The sequence below is a fragment of the Hippopotamus amphibius genome, chromosome 17 (assembly GCF_030028045.1).
Source record: "Hippopotamus amphibius kiboko isolate mHipAmp2 chromosome 17, mHipAmp2.hap2, whole genome shotgun sequence".
Classification (NCBI taxonomy): domain Eukaryota; kingdom Metazoa; phylum Chordata; class Mammalia; order Artiodactyla; family Hippopotamidae; genus Hippopotamus; species Hippopotamus amphibius.
The window spans coordinates 25,678,615-25,697,818 of record NC_080202.1 but is presented as its reverse complement, the minus strand read 5'-3'; the positions used below and the strand labels follow the sequence as shown (position 1 = coordinate 25,697,818).

The following is a 19,204-nucleotide window of genomic DNA, read 5'->3' as shown; positions in this document are numbered from 1 at the left end:
TTTTGAGGAAAGGAAACCCACACATATTGTGCTTATTGGGAAAATGGTTTCATGTGGCTACCTTCTTAGAAGAATCAGCAAAGCTTTGCAAGCCAGCCCCTCAAATGACAATTGACATTTGGGGAGCTACACAGTGTCATCTCTTTAAGAGCTCCAGATCCCAGAGAAGCAGGGAAGTTAGTGTTACACTTGTGTTCTCTGCCTAAGTCCAGTCCAGCCCTCACTTACTGGTTGGCATCTTGGGCAAATCCCTTAATCTTCTGGAAGAAAGACAGACTCTCTTCCCAAACTTAGAATTGGGCAAACTGTATTCTGCATTTGCTTGCAGCTTGAGAAAAATCCCTTAAGATCAGAACCTTTCCTTGGGCATCTGCTTCTACCACTGATGAGTTCGAGCTCCCATGTTAACAGGAACTACAGTTGTGGAGTAAAACTTTGTTATTCCAAATAATCACCACAGATGCAGCTTCATCATTTGCTTCTTAGGTGTATTGTGTGTATGCCCCCATCAACAAAGGCCTTTCCACTTCTTGTTCCCTTTGCCTGAAATGCTCTCTGACGGTCAGTACACCAGGAACCCTGGGCCAGCTTGGCCTTCATTTCCTCTGCAACAAGAGATGTAGATTTAATATTTCTAAGACTATGTGAAACGAAAGTTTAGGCAATCTCTACTTAAATTAGCGCTGATTTTTCAAATAATAGTTGATTATGTGGTCTTCCAATCATATACCCCCATGCTCACCCTTGTCACCTGCTGATCCTTTTGGCAGCCAGTTAATAACATCAACAAATGAAAAGGCAACCTGCTTGAATAGGAGAAAATATTTGCAAATTATGTATCTGATAAAGGGTTAATATCCAATACATCAAGATTTCATACACCTTTTTTTTGGTGGGGGAGGGGGGAGGGCAGGCCGCACCACGTGCTTGAGGGATCTTAGTTCCCCGACTAGGGATCGAACCCGTGCCACCTGCAGTGGAAGTGCAGAGTCCTAAACAATGGACTGTGAGGGAATTCCCTAGAGCTCATACACCATAATAGCAAAAAACAAACAACCCAATTAAAAGACCGGCAGGGGATCTGAAAAGACATTTTTTCTAAAGAACACATACAGATAGCCAACAGGTACATGAAAAGGTACTCAACATCATTGTCAGGGAAATGCAAATCAAACCCACAAAGAGATATCACCTCATACCTGTTAGAATGGCTATTATCAAAAAGACAAGAAATAACAAGTGTTGGCGAGGATGTGGAGAAAAGGGAACCCTTGTGTATTGTAGGTGGAAATGTAAATAGGTGCAGCCACTTTTGAAAACAGTAGAACTACCGAATGATTCAGCAGTTCTACTTCTGTGTATTTTTCCAAAGAAATGGAAAATACTAACTCAAATAGATATGCACCTCCAGTATTACTAGGAGTGAGAGTGGGGGTGGGGTAGGAGTGGAGGGAGATGGGTGAAGGGAGTCAAAAGGTACAAATATCAGTTACAAAATAAATAAGTCATGGAGATGTAATGTACAACATCGCAACTGTATATAATAATACTGTGTTGCATATTTGAAAGTTGCTAAGAGAGTAAACATTAAAAGTTCAAGGGAATTCTCTAGCAGCGCAGTGATTAGGACTCTACCCTTTCACTGCCCTGGGCTCGGGTTCAAACCCTGGGGGTTCAATCACTAGCGGGGGAACTAAGATCCTACAGATTGTGAGGTGGGCTTAAAAGAAAAAAAAGAAAAAATAAATTTTAAAAAAGTTCACATCACAAAAAAAACTGCCTAACTGTAGAGTGCTGAAAGTTGGTTACAGTGATAATCATTTTGGAATATGTACAAATTAAGAATAATCATGCCCCCACCTGAAAGATAATGTCTGTCAATCATACCTCAATTTAGGAAAAAACACTCTTAAAAAACTAAAATATCCATAACCAAAAGCTTTTAAAAAATAGTTGATGAAATGAATGTAAGTGATGAAAGAAAAGAAATGAAATAAACACAAGTGACTTCAACAATTAATTTAGAGAAGCCTAGGAAGACACCAGATGAGATTCAGCCACTGAAAAAAAAATATTCCTTCTGCTGATTTTGGAAAAAAGTGATTATAAACTAAACCTGCTTAGTTTATAGCATTCTCTTCCTCCCACCAAAGAAACAGTACCCACACTCAGGAATAAAACAAAGATCCTCAAGAATTGAAGAAAATAAGAAAAACTAAAGAGCAAGGGATGAAACTGATAGGGAGAGCCTGAAAACTAGCTGATACTAACAACATGGGTAAAGAAAACAACTCACCTTTGTGATAAAGGAGTATTAAATCTCTACTACTAACACATGCAAGCAAAAAAAAAAAGCTACACAACTTTGCAAAATGAGAAACCTAGCAACAGAAAAACCCTAAAAAAAGAATCATTCTGCTTCTCTTTAGAAATCTATGGGTAAACAAAACCACTCAGACGGCATCCTCCCCCTCTCGCTCTCCCAAAGGAAGAGAAGAACGATCATCAATGGCTGATGGCAGCTGCACGAAGCAGCACCAACAACCTCCTTCACGCTCAAGAGAGAACACTGCGTCTCCTCCTCGTGGTTTCGGGTGCTCTACACGTTCAGAGAAACTTCTCTAGTCACAAACTATAGAAATGATCCCTGAAAGTATAGTCTTAACTTTCGCCTAGCAAGCCGCTGCTGGGTGTGTGGTAGCTGTGCACTTATCACTGAGGATGAGATAGTTTTCCCATTTCTACTTCTACTGGAAAAAAGAGGAAGAGCTCTTGCAATACAATCTCTCAAATGCTATCACTTACCAACTCATTTTAACATGTTAACTGGAAATGTAATTTAACAACTTTTAAAACAGCCACACTTAATTAACATAATACTGAACGACAGCCTATGACAACCTGTGTCTTTAAAGCCCAGGAGGCATTCACGCCACAGATCTGGTAGAACCGCCACACCCCTCAAAAGCTGTAAAGGAAAGGGCGGGCCTTTGCCTTTGCTAGTGAGAACCTAGCTGATTCCACTGATTTGTAAATCTCAGCAGTTGCATTCAAGGCTGTCCTAAAAGTTTGACTTTCAAACACTGGTGAGAAAGAGGTCACCATGACTGAGGCAGGGATGGGGGCTGGGAGGCTGAGAACCAGCGCTGGAAAACAGAGCTTTTGGGGGTTTTGCCATATGATTGCACTACTTGTTCACACTTGCTAAAATTTTAAAAATAAAGCTGGTTGCTGCATTTGACGTCATTTCTTCCCTCCACAAGTACCCCAGTGCCAACTATGACTAATACTAGCTACTATCTATGGTGAGCTTGCCAGGCAACAGTCATCGTTGTAAGTGCTTTAACTATGAGATCAATGCAAGTATAATCATCCCAGTTTTATGGACAGGGAAACTAAGGCACAGAAAGATTAGGTAACTTGCCTGAGGTCTGTTAAATAGCAGAGCTGGTAGGCGTCACCTTAACCATCATCCCCCTTTCCTATGTGCTAAAGATTACTCTAGGTACTAGGCAAACAGAGGTCCCTACTCTCACACACAGCTTACATTCTGGTGAGGGAGAGAGGTGACAACAAATAGCCAAGAGGATCGGATGAGGAGGCACGCAGAGGGCTTTCAGTGTTGAAACAGAGAGGGACTTGGTGCCTACCTAAAGATTTGGCTGCTCGGGGAAGGCCCCCCTTTGGGGTGGCATACAAGCAGAGAAAACAAGGAATGCAAAGACCCAAAGAAAGGAAAGAGGTTGTGTGTTCCAGCAACTGCAAGACAGCTAGGGAAATGATACCCAGCAGGGCCCTGTGGGGCTCCTGGGCACAAAGCCTCTCCGTGTCCCCTGTTGATTATAGGAAAACAGCCTTCATTCAGCCTCCATGACCTTCCCTCAGTTCCAGTGGGCAGATTCAAGCAGTTGTTAATTAATGAAGGGAGAGGATGCGCCAGACCTGGGAGAAACCATCAAGAGCAGCCTTGGGGCAAGCCTGTTTCCCCAGCAACGATACACACAACAATATCTTCGAGCCATTTTGCAGAAGTTGAAACCCCCTCCAGGTGGGAGAGGTTAATGATGAACGATGGTGTGCTGCCCACAAGCATGCAGACCCCAGACCAGTTGGACCTGAAGGTTGGTGATGCTGACTCCTACTTCCCTCACCACCCACCCATCAGAAGAATGCCGGACTGTCACTGCCTTGATCCTATCGCCCACCCCGACCACGAGCCCCAACTATAAGACCTCTCCCTATTCCCCAGAGAGGGGGGTCACAGTTCTTGAGGCGCTAGCCTGCTGTGTTCCCCCTTTGCCTGGCAAAGTGATAAAGCTATTCCTTTCTACTCCTCCAAAGCTCTATTTCTGTATTTCTATTCGGCATCGGTGAACAGAGGCCAGGGTTTTCCTCGGCAACAAACACAGGGTATGAGGAAGAGGAGAGGCGCAGGCAGGCAGATAGCTGAGGATTTTCCACACAAGACCAAGGCCTGGGGAGTCTGGATTTTAAGGGTGAAGGAAAGCCACTGAGAGGTTTTGTTTTTTCTTTTGGTGGTGCACAGGCTTAGTTGCTCCGGGGCATGTGGGATCTTCCTGGAGCAGGGATCGAACCTATGTTCCCTGCATTGGCAGGCAGGTTCTTAACCACTGCGTCACCTAGGAAGCCCCACACTGAGAGGTTTGAAGCTGTGGAGACCAGTTCTGAGGCCACTGCAAACGTGTCTGTAGGAGAGATCATGGTGGCTTGCATTTGGGCTTAGCAAGGAAGAAGGAGGAAAACGTGGGCTGTTCCAGAAGTTGCGCTGAGAGGATGGGACTCACTGGTGGACTTGCTGCAGGAGTCGGGGTGGGGTGTCAGGGAAAGAGGTTTCAAAGCTTGACATGTTGGTTTGTGCCTGGAACAACTCAACGGATGGTGCTGCTACAGGGAAGACTGGAAAGAGACAGGGATTTCTTTACAGAGGGACAGACTGGGGTCAAGGACCTTCCCATAAAACCCACAGCTAGTAAATATCAGACCAAGGAGTCAATTCCACAGCATACACTGCTTTGCTCACAGCTCCCAACCTCTAAAGAGGACCAAGAACTAAGTTAGGCTCACAGTGAAAGCGTGGCCACTGCAGATCCAGAAGGAGAAAATCATGCAGGAACCACATGGTATATGGCTAGAGTGGAAGAAAGAGAAATTAACTGCCATCTGGGGATGTGCTTCCAAGACCGGGAAGCAATCCCAAAGCGTCATTAGCAGGGCAGTGGGAGGGGCACACTCTCAGGAGGTGCCTCTCCTCACCTGCTCCCTGGGATGATTAGTTAAGTCCTTCTTTATTCTCAGCCCTCCCACCCCTCCCAACGCTCACCAGCCTCCCTCAGCAATGACCTTTCCTCATACTTGGCAAAGAACTAGAAGCCGTCAGTTAACAAGCCCTCAATGTGGTCTCGTTCCACGGAGGAACCCACCTACTCCTGAACTCCCTGTCTTCTCCGGCTGACTTACAGGCTTCCTGCCCATGGGGAGCTGCTCCCTCCCATAACTCGATTCCTCCTGCTCTACTCAGTCCTTCCAACTGCAGTCAGACTTGCCCTCCCTTCCTAATTAAACCCGACACGCACCCCCCATCTTCCCCGCTTCCCCCAGCTGAATGCACACGCACCCCTATGCCCTCCATCACAGCCTGAGTGCTTCTGGGAGTTCTTTCCCCCAGCTGGCAAGCCTTCACATCCCTCCAGTGATCAGGCCACCCCTAACCAGTTTCTGTTTCCACACAGGACCAGTGGATACTTTTCTATCTGCATCTTCATTTCTCATCTGCTTTCCACCCTACTTCACTGTGTCCTGTTTGGCTTCCATCAAGCACACTCACGTGGTTTCCTGCCTACCTCTGTGGCTGTTCCTTCTTGGTCTGCTGTGGGAGTTTTTTGGGGAAGTTAGTAATACAGTCTTGTTCAGGCCTCAGAGACAGAATAGGCCTCTGACCGACCTGTTAGCCTGCCTGGACTGCCTGCCTGCTTACAAACCTACCAATTGCTGCTAGCAAGTCAAATGGTGCTTATGATAAGAAAGGGAGTGGGTCTTGGAATTTCCTGAGCCCTGGGGACCTGGCCAGTCCCTGGGTCTGGAAAATCTTGTGACTCACATGATGAAAACAACATTGTTAAAGTAAATCCAGAGCTGCATTTTTGCAGGCAAACGGATGATATCAGTTTGCGGCCTGGAGTTACGAACAGAAGTCTCCAGAACTCCAATCTGAAGTCTCACCTGTGGAGTGGACACACTGCCCGGGACCCTTCCCAAATGGGACTCCAGATTGCTGTTCCTCAGGACTTCCCAGCAGTGCTTGGATCTCGATGTTGGTGCTTCCCCAATTCGGTGATGTATACACCTCTGCCTTTACTATTCTTTCTTAGTTAATTCCTTTTTTTAAATTAGTACACTGTAATCTTTGTTAATTCAATAAACTCTCTCTAAATTCTTGTTTAACTGAGTGTAGAGTGGTTATTTTGCCAGTGAATCCTACAAACCTTGAAACCGCAAGTAAGGCTTTCGACAAAACAGAGTTCTAATTCCTTTGCCATTCATCTGCTAAAGGTAAGAAATCTCTCCTAAACATGCCCTAAACTGAACTCTACCATCACCGTCCATCCCACTGCACTACCTAATTCAGTTCCTCCTCCGTTTCCCGTTAGCATGTGGAACCATTGTCCACCCATTTGTTCAAGTCATAAGACCTGACACAGCTCCTCTCACTTATACCTCCAGTGAACCTGATTAAATAAAATTTATATTTCAAGGCAGGACAAGAGAAAATTACACACAAAATTCTGTGTGTGTGTGTGTGTGTGTGTGTGTGTGTTTGGGCCTCTTCCCTCCTTCCCTGAGTGCAGTGTGTATCTGCATCACATTAATCAGAGCACCTCAAAGATTGGAGTGTCCGCTCAACGGTAAAGATCAATTTTTTTCTTTCTTCTGACACTAGCAATCGGACTTCTTAAAAGAATAGAGTTTTTGGACTTCCCTGGTGGCACAGTGGTTAGGCATCTGCCTGGGAAGGGAGGGCATATGGGGATATATGTATAAATACAGCTGATTCACTTCTTTGTTGTACAGCAAAAACTGGCACAACAAGTGTAAAGCAATTATACTCCAGTAAAGAGCTAAAAGAAAAAAAAAAAAAAAAGAATCTGCCTGCTAATGCAGAGGACACGGGTTCGATCCCTGGTCTGGGAAGATCCCACGTGCCGAGGAGCAACGAAGTCTGTGAGCCACAACTACTGAGCTCACATGCTGCAACTACTGAAGCCCACACATCTAGAGCCCGTGCTCGCAACAAGAGAAGCTACCGTAATGAGAAGCCTGTGGACTGCAAGGAAGAGTGGACTGCTGTGACGAGTAGACCCCGTGCACCGCAACTACAGGAAGGCCGCAAGCAGTAATGAAGACCTAACGCAACCAAAAATAAATAAAGTTTTAAAAATTATATAAAAAGAAAGAACAGAGAGTTCTTTCTCAACTCTACAGAGGGGCATGGGGACTTGCTGCTTACTTTCTACAAGCTCACCTGGACTACCTGTTCCTTGGTGAACTCTATGTAAAACATCAGTATGTCATTTTGATGTACGATCCTTTGTCTGCAAAATGTATATGACTGTTTTTTGACTTCTAACAGGCTTCTGAAAATCTGCTTCTTGGGTTATAATCCTCAGATTGGCTCAAAGAAAATTCCCTCTTTTTTCCTTCTTTGTAGTTAATTGAATTTCTGTCAACAGATCAACTCCCAAGTCAACTTTACCACTTAAATATCTTTCAGATCTGGTCTTTATCATCACTACCATCTTCTTCCAGGTAGATGAATGCAGTAGGTGCCAAGCTGGTGCTCACAGTTGCCACTTCACCCCTCCCCATAAGTATAATAGCCACATAGCTTTTAGAGTGACGTAGTTACTCTCCTTCAATAGCTGCCCACTACCCCTAGCTCTCTGTCCACCATGCTTTGGCCCAACTTTGCCTTCTTTCATTCCTCCTCTGTGCTAAAGTCCTATAAACCCTAGGCCTACACATGTCCTATTTCCTTAGCTTGGACTGAGATACAGAGAAAGAAATCACCACAGAGGACAAGAAGGGATTTCTGCCTACATGTGTTGGGAAAGAATGACTTGACTGACAGAAAGCAGAGTAGAAAAAGGGAAGGTAACTTTGTTTTAATACCCTTGGGCTGCACCTGATGTGTGAAAAAGCTAATGACCTGTAAACCTATAAATTCAATCAGAAATGCCAAACAATAATGACAAAGTGCATCAGACAAATTCTCCCTCATTTCATTGAAAAATCACAGCTTACACAAAAGTTAGGTGAGGATAAAAACCACATCTACTATACAGGTTAAAAACTGTTGTGCAACTTGAACATGTAAAAAAAGAGAGAGAGAGAGAAAACAGACCCCTAGTGGCAAATATTCATCTACATTTTGGAATGGTAACATAAGAAACCACTCAGATGGAATTTCCTCCCTTTTATTCTTCCAGAGGAAAAGAACAGTCATCAGTGGCAAAAGGCAGTTACAGAAGCAGCACCAAGAGCTGACTTCATGCTCAGGAGAGAACGTGGACGTGGACTTTGAGGACTCTACACAGAAACTTCTGCAGTAACAACCTACAGAAATAACTCCTAAAACAATAATAATGGCTTTAACCCCACAACCTCTGCCGAGTCCATGGCAGCCACACACTTTTTACGGATGGGGACATTTTTCCACATTGCTCTCTTTTCAGAAATATCATATAAATCCTTTCCTTTCCTTTTTCCTTTCCTTTCCCCTCCCTCCCTTCTTTCTCTCTCTCTCCCTCCCCGCCCCATTTCTTTCATCATGCTGTGCAGCTCACGGGATCTTAGTTCCCCAACCAGGTATTGAACCCTGGCCCTTGGCAATAAAAGTGCTGAGTCCTAACCATTAGACTGCCAGGGAACTCCCAGAAATATCATATAAATGATTTTCAAACTGTTATTACTGAGCCAAACTTGGGTCCAGTTGCCCACACAGAGTAAAGCCAATTTACTGAAACTTGGCTACAGTGAAGGGAAGTGCAGCAGTTTATTGCAGGGCGCCAAGCAAGGAGTTCAGGCCTGTTAAGCACTGCCTACCTGGACTCCTTGCTTGGTTCCCCTCAATAAATGCTGCACTTTCTTTCACCACAATCTGGTATCAGTAGATTGGCTTTACTGCAGGCAGGCAAGCAGACCCAAGTCTGGTTCCCTAACAATTTTGGACTCAAATCCTTGGCATTATCAGCAAGAAGGCCTCACAGGGTCCTGCTCAGTTACACTGTTGTTTCATATACAACTTTAAAAAATTCTGAATAGTCTTAAGAGTTATTAATTTTTGTTTTTCTTTAATAAACTAAGACTTAGGAACTTCCCTGGCAGTCCAGTGGTTAAGACTGCAGGCTTTCACTGCAAGGGCAAAGGTTTGATCCCTGGTTGGGGAACTAAGATCCCACATGCTGCACAGTGCAGCCAAAAAAAAACCCAACCAACCAAACAAAAAACCCTTCCCAAAAAACAAAAACAAAAAAAACCCACAACCAAAAAAAAAAAAAAAAAACCCAAACAAACCCCAAAACAACAACAACAACAAAACCCTAAGACTTACAGTTCTTAATTAACCTATTGTGGACCGACAGCCAATCAGAACCTCTTGCATTTCTGTTTTTAAAAACTTAACAACACAGTCTGGACTAATTTAAGACGAAGGTGGGCTCAGGTACCTCAAATTAGTTTTCTAATCTTAAATACTACATGCAGCGTCTGTGGGTGAGATTATTTTATTCAAAAATTTCAGCCTTGCAAGATCCTGAATTTCGATTTGACCCTTTTACTTTGAGACACTCTGCTGGTTACTCATGTGAGTGTGGACATGAGGGGTGCATACTGGACTCGTGGCTAAGTTTTGTTTGTTTGTTTTGAAAGTAATGTACTCAGGCCAATTTTAAATGGGGAACGGGAAGAGGTTTATTTTGAAACACTTCATTTAAAAAATAATTATGAATACAGTAACAAAAAGTGTAGTTTTGTGGTATTTTGGTGCTTTGGGGGAGCTGGGGGGATTCCTCAAATGTAGCAATTTTGTACATTTTTACCGAATTTTTAAAAAAACTTTAGACTGTATCAACTTTATTTTTAAATATCAGGAGGTCTATTTAGAGTTTCTTTTTCTTTTTTTATTTTTTTTACTCCCTGAGCTGCTTTCAGGATCTTAGTTCCCTTACCAGGGATTGGACCAGTCCTAACCACTGAACCTCCAGGGAATTCCCATAGACTATATTTTTTTAAAAATAATTTGCCAGGTGAATATTAAAGGTTATACACCCCAACCCACAAAAAACCATCAGTTAACTGTGGTCCTTTTCATTAAAGAAAACAAAACAAACAAATAAAAAACCCCTATCATTTCTACAGTACTTTAATATGTTTCAGGCTATGTACTAAACCTCTAACTTGTATCATTACATTTAATCTTGGAAATAACCCTAAGAGATGGAGAAACTGTAAACTTACAGTGTATACTCTTGAGATCTAAAATATTCACGGGGGGGGGGGGGGGGCTTCCTAGGTGGCGCAGTGGTTGAGAACCCGCCTGCCAATGCAGGGGACACGGGTTTGATCCCTGCTCCAGGAAGATCCCACATGCCACAGAGCAACTAAGCCTGTGTGCCAAAAAATAAATAAATAAAATCAAATAAAATATTCACAGGGGACTTCCCTGGTGGCTCAGTGGGTAAACTCTGAGCTCCCAATGCAAGGAGCCCTGGCTGGTCTGATCCCTGGTCAGGATGCTATATCCCACACGCATGCAGCAAACCAAATAATTAATTTTAAAAATAAATAAAATACCCATAATCAAAAACTTTTCAAAAGCAAACACACTCAAGAAAACACCCTTCATGAAGTGAATAAAATCATGAAGAAAAAAACGTACGGGATAAACACAGAAACAAAGAACTAAATTTAGGAAGCCTAACACTTGATTTACGAATAGGTACTAAAAACACACTTTTCTAAAGAATCCGCAACTCAAAAATGAGACTCTTCTACTTTCAAAAACAAAATAATGATCCTTCAAAATCGCGGACAAAAACGGACGACAACTTAAGTAAATAAATTACTGAGAAAATAAAAAAACCAAGTTAAAAACAAGCAACAACCAAAAAAACCAACCTTCCTCTGCAAAAACACGAGAGCTAACGCCGCAACGAAGGAAGACACAACACGAACTTAAAAACACACACGGATAATTCAAACTATTGTTCAAAAGATATACACAAAACCACTCAGACGGCGTCCTCCCCCTCTCACTCTTCCTAAAGGAAGAGAAGAACGATCATCAACGGCTGATGGCAGCTGCACGAAGCAACACCAACAACCGGCTTCACGCTCAGGAGAGAACACTGCGCCTCCTCCTCGTGGTTTCGGGTGCTCTACACGTTCAGAGAAACTTCTCTAGTCACAAACTATAGAAATGATCCCTGAAAGTATAGTCTTGACCACCACTCCCCGCCGCTGCTGGGTCCGGGGCTGCCGCGCACTTTGTACTGATGGCGACATTTCGGGCCACTCGATCGCCCCCTCGGAAATACATTTCTTTTCGTCTTACAGCCCATGACTACTCGGTGAAATGGCAAAGTTCTAACCACCGCTTTCGCCCCTAGATCGTCCAGAAACACGTCAAGCAGCCACAGGCCTCATTAACATGCGGCTTCCTGGCAGCCAGTGGCGCGCTGCGCGCAGCGGACTCCTGCCGGAGGCGCCTGTGAACCCCGCCCGCCAGGCCCGGCGCCGCCTGGGCTCGCGTCGCCCCTCTGCAGGCTTAGCAAACGCGCTTCCCGCCACCGGCCCCTCTGGACTGCCTCTCGCCCGCTGCAGGAGTCCGCGGACTCCGAGACACCAGGGTTCCTTTGCCTTGATAGAGAGAGGGGAGGGGAGAAGGAGAAAAGAGAGACAGAAGAGAAAAGAACGAGTCCAACCCCTATAATAACAAAGCCACCCATGGTGGTTCTCCATGATAGGCATTTTAACCCACTGTCTCCCGTCATCCTCTAAACAACTGAAGGAAAAGGGTGTGATGATTTCCCCGTTCTCATGTATGCTGGCTACAGCATCTGGAAGGCCAAGGTGTCTTTGTCAGGAGGTCTAGTCTCCAATCAAATTCATTTCTCTAAGAAAGCACTAAATACAGCATCCCTCAAAGTTCGGTCTTGAATGACTGATCTTCCTGGCTTCCACATCTCAGAGGAAGCCCACCCATTTACTTGTGGCAACTGTTTCCTCACTTAACTTCCTATTGTAAAAATGCTTTTGCCCCACGTCTTCCAGCATGCCAGAAAGCACAGTGCTGCCCAGACATGCACGTGGTTTTCGGAATCAACTACATTTTTTATTGCATCATAGTAACATGACTAGTGACTATCAGTTGCATCTCATCTAACCATCCTAGTAGAATCTCCCTGGAGACATCCAAATGCTTTGAATTAAATCCCTCCAGAGAAATGGACAGTGTTGGGGCAATCTGGCCAGGTCTGGGACACATCTCCTTGGTGTAAGAGCAGTTCCTTATGTCTTAAAGAGTTATAAGGTACCTTCCAGTCACTTTCACCCAAGGGCCCCTTGTCTCTGGTCTGGGTCCTTCTGTATCTAGGACTTTTTCATTCTCTGTTTCTCCAACCTTTCTGGGGACCCTTCACCATCCATGACATCCTTTGGCCCCCTATGAGCAGATTCTCAGCTCTCATCACCTCTTCCAGATGACTTTCCTGACCTTCCCTGCTAACAGTGACCACTATGTGCTTTGTATCCCTAATTATCTTTGTAAGTGCCTCTACATAGCTCACTGTGTTATAAATGCTGTGTTTTCCCCTACTCAACTGTGAGGTCTTTAAACCAGGAACCAGGTCCTGTTTATCTTTGTATCTCCAGCCCCCTTGCCAGCCATAGCAGATGCCCAGCAAATGCATACTAACTTGAATGAATGATGAATCAATGAATGTATTGTTCTTTCAACCTGGTTACTGACATAACTGTTGGGAACTACCTGGTTTTCCTCTCCCTTTTTCTCTACTCCTGCCCCAACAAGGGCAGCCTATCTATAAGCAAGTGAGGTTCCTGCCAGCAGGGTTCTTGGTGCTCTTCTCTTGATCATTCTTGGTTTCAAAACATGGATGTGCAGACAGATCTCTTCTGGGCTGCTGGCTCATATACCCAGCTTCTATTTGACGTTCCACTTAGCTGAATCACGGGTGTCTAACTCAGCTGGCCCAGACTGACTTCCAATAACTTCCTTCCCAAACCTATTCCTCTTTCAGGCAATGACACCACATTCAACCCAGTTGCTCAAACCAAAAACAAGTCATCCTACTCTTTTCTCCCTCTGCTCACATACTTCATAGCCTTCTGCAGCCAGAGCAACCACTTAGAAATAGAAATCTACTCTTAGGTACCTGGCACAAGAACTCCTAAAACCCTTGGAATTTGCTTAGTGTAGGCTTGGAAGTTGCTTAGTGTTAGGAATTTGCTTAGTGTTAGGAATTTGCTTAGTGTTAGGAATTTGCTTAGTGTTAGGAATATGCTGGTAAGCTGAGGGGTTCTGAGATAGCTTCAGGATGGGGACTGGTCACCAGAAAGACCAATTCATGATTAGAGGGTTGGGACTTTCAGCTGTGCCACAGCCCTGCACTTCAAACTTTGTCCCACCTCTGGCAGGCCAGGCAAGAGGGGCTGAAGATTGAGATCAATCACCAATGGCCAAATCCATCATGCCTGAATAATGAAACCTCCATAAAAACCCTAACTGATTAGGTTTGGAGAACCTCCAGGTTGGTAAACAGACTGAAGTGCTGGAAGGGTGGTGTGCCCAAAGAGGGGCCAGAAGCTCCAAGCACTCACACACACACCATGCCTTGCCCTGTCTCTCTTTCATCTGGCTGTTTCTGATTGGTGTTCTTTGTAACAAACCATATCAATAATTACATTAAATGTTAATGGAATAAACACTTCCAATTTAAAGGCAGAGAGTATCAGAATGGATTTTAAAACACAAGTCTAAACTCTGTGCTCTCTACAGAAGAAATAATTTAACTCTAAAGATACTCCATAAGCAGGAAGCATGAGGAGTCTGAAATGGCTGTGTTAATAACAGAAAAAGTAGACTTCAAGACGACAAGTATTACCAGAGATAAGAAGGGACATATAATGATAATAAGGTCAATTCACCAGGAAGATGTAACAATCCTAAATACGGATGTGCCTATACTAAAATCCTCCCAACAAGCCATGAGGCCTGGTGTGGCTTCAGCTTACTCTGCCAGCCTCACCCCCATACCACTCTCTCCCACCACTTTGCCTCTTCCTCCAACTCAAGTGATCCACACACTTTTCTTTTCTATCCTCAGGGCGCCTGTGCGTCCCTTTAATCCTCCCTTGCCTCCAACTTTTACCTTTTACTTCTTTCACCTCAACTTTTCTTCTTTAGGGCCGAAGCCTAAATGTTACTTTCTCTAAGAATTTTCCCTTGATTACCTCCCAGACAAGGAGGCTGAGATGTACCTTGTATGCTTCCTTCGCCTCCTGCCCTTCTCAGAACTTCAATTACCTACTCATGTCTGTTTCTTCTGCTGGATTACACTCCTCGAGGGCAGGGCTGTACATCTTTCCTTGGCTGCTCTAACCCCAAGGCTCAATTGATATACGTGTAATAAAAAAATGAATAAAGTCTGGGCTGAGGTTCTGGAACTCATCCTTTGGGTTTTAGAACTCATACAATCTGTAGTATCTGGTCTTCTGAATGGGATGAACTAAGTAGGTACAATCAGGAAACAACTTTTCTTCTACTGCCCTCAAGTACACTCTTGTCAGTTAGCTCTCTCTTCCCCTCTCCTGAGAGGCACCTCAGGCACATTCCATACTCTTTCAGTCACTCCGAGGCATTCAAAGCACAGTCTCATTTCAGGTAATAAACTGTCCAGGCTTTTTGAAATCAAAACCTCTTCCTTGCTCTTCCTCTCCTCTGATCTCAAGGCTGTTTCTGACAACTCCAGAGCTAAAACACGGAGAGAACCAAAGAGATGACAAGGTGCAAAGGCCTTTGTACTTAGCTGATGCTCTTTGTAGCTTTTGGCTTTGTCCTAATACCTGCTCTTTTGTGGGAGGGGTCCTTCACTTATCTCCACTCTACTGCACACCGCCATAATGCAGGCCAGTGCCCTCTCCTGCTGACTTCTTTAAAAAAAAAAAAATTTATTGGAGTATAGCTGATTTACAATGTTGTGTTAGTTTCTGCTGTACAGCAAGGTGAATCAGTTATACATATACATATATCCACTCTTTTTTAGATTCTTTTCCCATATAGATCATTATAGCGCAGTGAGTAGAGTTCCCTGTGTTACACAGTAGGTGCTTATTAGTTATCTATTTTATATGCAGTACTGTGTATATGTCAGTCCCAAACTCCCAATTTATCCCTCCTATCCCGTTTCCCTGCTAGTAACCATAGTTTGTTTTCTACATCTATGACTCTCTTTCTGTTTTGTAGTTCATTTGTATATTTTTTAGTTCCCACATATAAGCGACATCATACGGTATTTGTCTTTCTCTGTCTTACTTCAGTTAGTATGACAATCTCTAGGTCCATCCATGTTCCTGCAAATGGCATTACTTCATTCTTTTTTATGACTAATATTCCATTGTGTATATATGCCACATCTTCTTTATCCATTCATCTGTTGATGGACATTTAGGTAGCTTCCATGTCCTGGCTATTGTAAATAGTGCTGCTATGAACATTGCAGTGCATGTATATTTTTGAATTAGAGTTTTCTCCAGATAAATGCCAAGGAGTAAGATTGCTGGATGATATGGTAACTCTATTTTTAGTTTTTTAAGAAACCTCCATACTGTTCTCCATAATGGTTGTACCAATTTACATTCCCACCAACAGTGTAGAAGCATTCCCTTTTCTCCACACCCTCTCCAGCATTTATTGTTTGTAGACTTTTTGATGATGGCATTTCTGACCAGTGTGAGGTTTTGTAGTTTTGATTTGCATTTCTGCTGACTTCTTGCTACATCTCCAGCCTCTCTGTTGGGATTCTTCCTTCCTTCATAGGTGAGGTCCCTTTAGATGGCTCAGTGACCCTCCATAGAGTCTACCTACCCCACAACTGATGGAAATATGGCTACTCCAACTGCTGGTCTCTCACGCGAATCCAGCCATCAAGAACTGCTTCAGGTAGAAGGCAGATGGCAGTCCTCCTGACCCCTAACTTCCAGGTGACATGCCAGGTTCTATTCATGCCACCTTGGTGGCAGCAGGGGTGGGCTGGCCTGTTCCTACTGTTCTAAGGCTGGGCTATAGGCTCCCAACTGTCCTGCCTGCAGGCACCACAGTTCTCTCCATGAGGTTCACCTGAATGGCATTTTACTTGGCTTAAGGCTAGGAAGGAGGGAAAAGCCACAGCACTCTATTTCTGTGAATGCCTTTGAAACAACCTTTCCCACTGACACTCCCACCGCTACCCCATCACCTTCTCTTAGACAGGCCTGAGGTGAGTAATGGAGTTGAAGGTCCAAGATCATTTTGGCCATCTCCTAAGAAGCCCTGCTTTAGACTCTGGGGGCATTTATCACCTCTTGTTCTTCACTCTGAGACTTTAGATGAAATTTTCAGGCATAGATGAAGTCTTGCTTTATATCCAGTCATATCCAGTTATACCTGCTCTAGTTTAATGTCAAGAATTTGAAGATGCATTAAGTCAGACAGGGAAAGACAAGTATTGTATGATATCACTTATATGTGGAAGCTAAAAATAAAACAAACTAGTGAATCTGACAAAGAGACTCACAAATATAGAGAACAAACTAGTGGTTACCAGTGGGGAGAGGGAAAGGGGGAGGGGCAGAATAGGGGTAGGGGATTAAGAGGTACAAACCACAATGTATACAATAAATAAGCTACAAGGATGTTATTGTACAACACAGGGAATAGAGCCAATAGCTTATAGTAACTGTAAGTGGAGTATAACTTAAAAATTGTGAATCACTATGTTGTATACCTGAAACATATAATATTGTATATTAACTATACTTCCAAAAAAAAGTTAAAAAAAAATTTGAAGATGCAAAAAATTCAGGAGATGTCCAGGAGATAAAAAAATGTCCTAGAACTCTGCTTTTCACACTGGAGGTTGTGGATAGACAGATGCTAGAAGTCACAGCATACCTATTCTGAACATCAATTTTTATATTAAAACACACATGGATGTGTTATGAGGTAAAATGCAAAATTTCTGAGGGGATTAAAAAAGCAGAACCTTTCAAATAAACTGAGTTCACCATCAGCCACTTCATCTATAGATTCTAGGGGTGGTACACGGAAACGCTGCAGAACTTTTTGGGGCTTTTTTGGCTGCACTGCGTGGCATGTGGAATCTTATTTCTCTGATCAGGCATCAAACCTGCGCCCCCTGCGTTGGAAGCGTGGAGTCTTAACCACTGGACCACCAGGGAAGACCCTGAAAACACTTGAGAAATTTTTGAGAGAAGTATTTTTGGGGTGCTTGGAGCCTACAGAAACTGGTGTTACGGGACTTCGCTGGTGGTCCAGTGGGTAAGACTCCGCGCTTCCAATGCAGGGAGCCCTGGTTCAATCCTGGTTAGGGAACTAGATCCTGCATGCTTGCCACAACTAAGTCCACATGCCACCAACTAAGACTCAAGGCAGCCAAAATAAACAAACAAACATTAAAAAAAAAAGACTGGTGTTACTTTTCCAGAAGTCCTCAGGAATAATGTTGAGGCAAATAGGGAAACACTGTAGAGAAATTAGGTCACCCTGACTGTTCCACAAACCAGCTGAGAGAAGCTTTATAAGCCTTCCCTTTTATAGTAAGAAGGAAGAGGGGAAATCTAACAGGTCTTCTGGTTATTCTGGAAAAAGCAGGTCTGGATCTCTAGATCAGGGGCAAATACTAGCAGAGGTTTTGCTTGTGTATGTTTTTTGTTTGTTTGTTTGTTCTTTTGAAGATTGCCTGAGCTATGTTTGCTATTGCTGTCTGCCCTACAGGCTAAGCTGCCTGTAGCCTACAGCCAAAAACAAAACCAAAACACCCTGAAAATAAAAGAATCCAGTGCCTCTAAGGAGCAAGGAAGAAACGAGCTGTGAAAACTGGCCTTCTCTCCACCACAGGCCTCAGAAGACTCAGTTGACAGAGGAGATTTGAAGGAGAAAAGGGAATCAGGCAGAATTCAAGGTGGGTGGCTGGGGCTTGAGGAGAAACCCTTAGGAGCCTCACAGTTGGAAGATTTTATGGTTCCTTAGCACAAAACAAAAGAAAACAGCCTCCAGTGATTTAAGACCTCTACTGAACAACCTGACTGCACTGGTAGAGGACATCTCATCTCTAAACTTCCAATTTCTCCAAGAACTCACAGTTTATGATGTACCTGGTTTTCCTTCCGATGCTATCCAGCAATGTGAATCATGCTGCATCTGCCATTTCAATATGGTGCCTACCTTTCTTAAGAATCTTCTTCACTTTCACGTAGTTCCCCTGTCTGACATACTCATGAAGCTGTGCTTCCAAGGAGTCATTTCTTAACGAACCAAGCTGAACAGGACAGGGGATTGGAAGATGAACAGCCCGAGACATCCTGTTTCAAAAGAAAGCAACATATTTATTCGAACTTAATCAGAAATGCAAGGAAAAAACTTCGATTCCTTCACATTTCTTTTACTTCTTGGCCATTTATATTTATAATGAATAGGGTTAGGGGACAATTATTGAAATTCTACAAGATTAGGGACTTCCCTGGCAGTCCAGTGGTTAAGACTCTGCATGTCCACTGCAGGGGGCCCGAGTTCAATCCCAGGTCATGGAGCTAAAATCCCATATGCCGTGCGGTACGGCCAAAAAATAAATAAAAACGAATTCTACAAGATTTAAGTTTATTCTCAACGTTACTATTGAAATTGAAGAACTCAATATATTTATCATCAATTCCTGAAAGTGAAAAAGTGATGACGACCAGGAAGTAAAATTAGAAATACACGTTTGTTGCATGATTAAGACAATTAGGAAAGTATTAACTTTGTGGGTTTTTGTTGTTTTTTTTTCTGAGCAGCTTGCAGGATCTTAGTTCCCCAACCAACCAGGGATTGAACTCGCACCCTCAGCCATAA

At 43.6% G+C, this 19,204-nt stretch overlaps 1 protein-coding gene, 2 non-coding genes and 1 pseudogene across 5 annotated transcripts in view; all 4 read right to left on the bottom strand.

The window, feature by feature from the left end:
• The window catches only part of TEX14 (testis expressed 14, intercellular bridge forming factor), a 100,072-nt gene extending 81,398 nt beyond the window's left edge, over nucleotides 1-18,674 (bottom strand). For all 3 annotated transcript variants that reach the window (XM_057715802.1, XM_057715800.1, XM_057715803.1), the window contains exon 1: nucleotides 18,539-18,674. In XM_057715802.1, coding sequence (XP_057571785.1) covers nucleotides 18,539-18,674 — 136 coding nt within the window. The remainder of the gene's footprint in view (nucleotides 1-18,538) is intronic.
• On the bottom strand, nucleotides 2,449-2,663 carry LOC130841150 (small nucleolar RNA U3). The gene has a single exon (XR_009050188.1). It is a non-coding gene; the product is annotated as a small nucleolar RNA U3 (small nucleolar RNA).
• LOC130841153 (small nucleolar RNA U3) lies at nucleotides 8,467-8,663 on the bottom strand (annotated as a pseudogene).
• LOC130841149 (small nucleolar RNA U3) lies at nucleotides 11,302-11,517 on the bottom strand. Its single transcript, XR_009050187.1, has one exon. It is a non-coding gene; the product is annotated as a small nucleolar RNA U3 (small nucleolar RNA).
• Nucleotides 18,675-19,204: the final 530 nt, after the last annotated feature.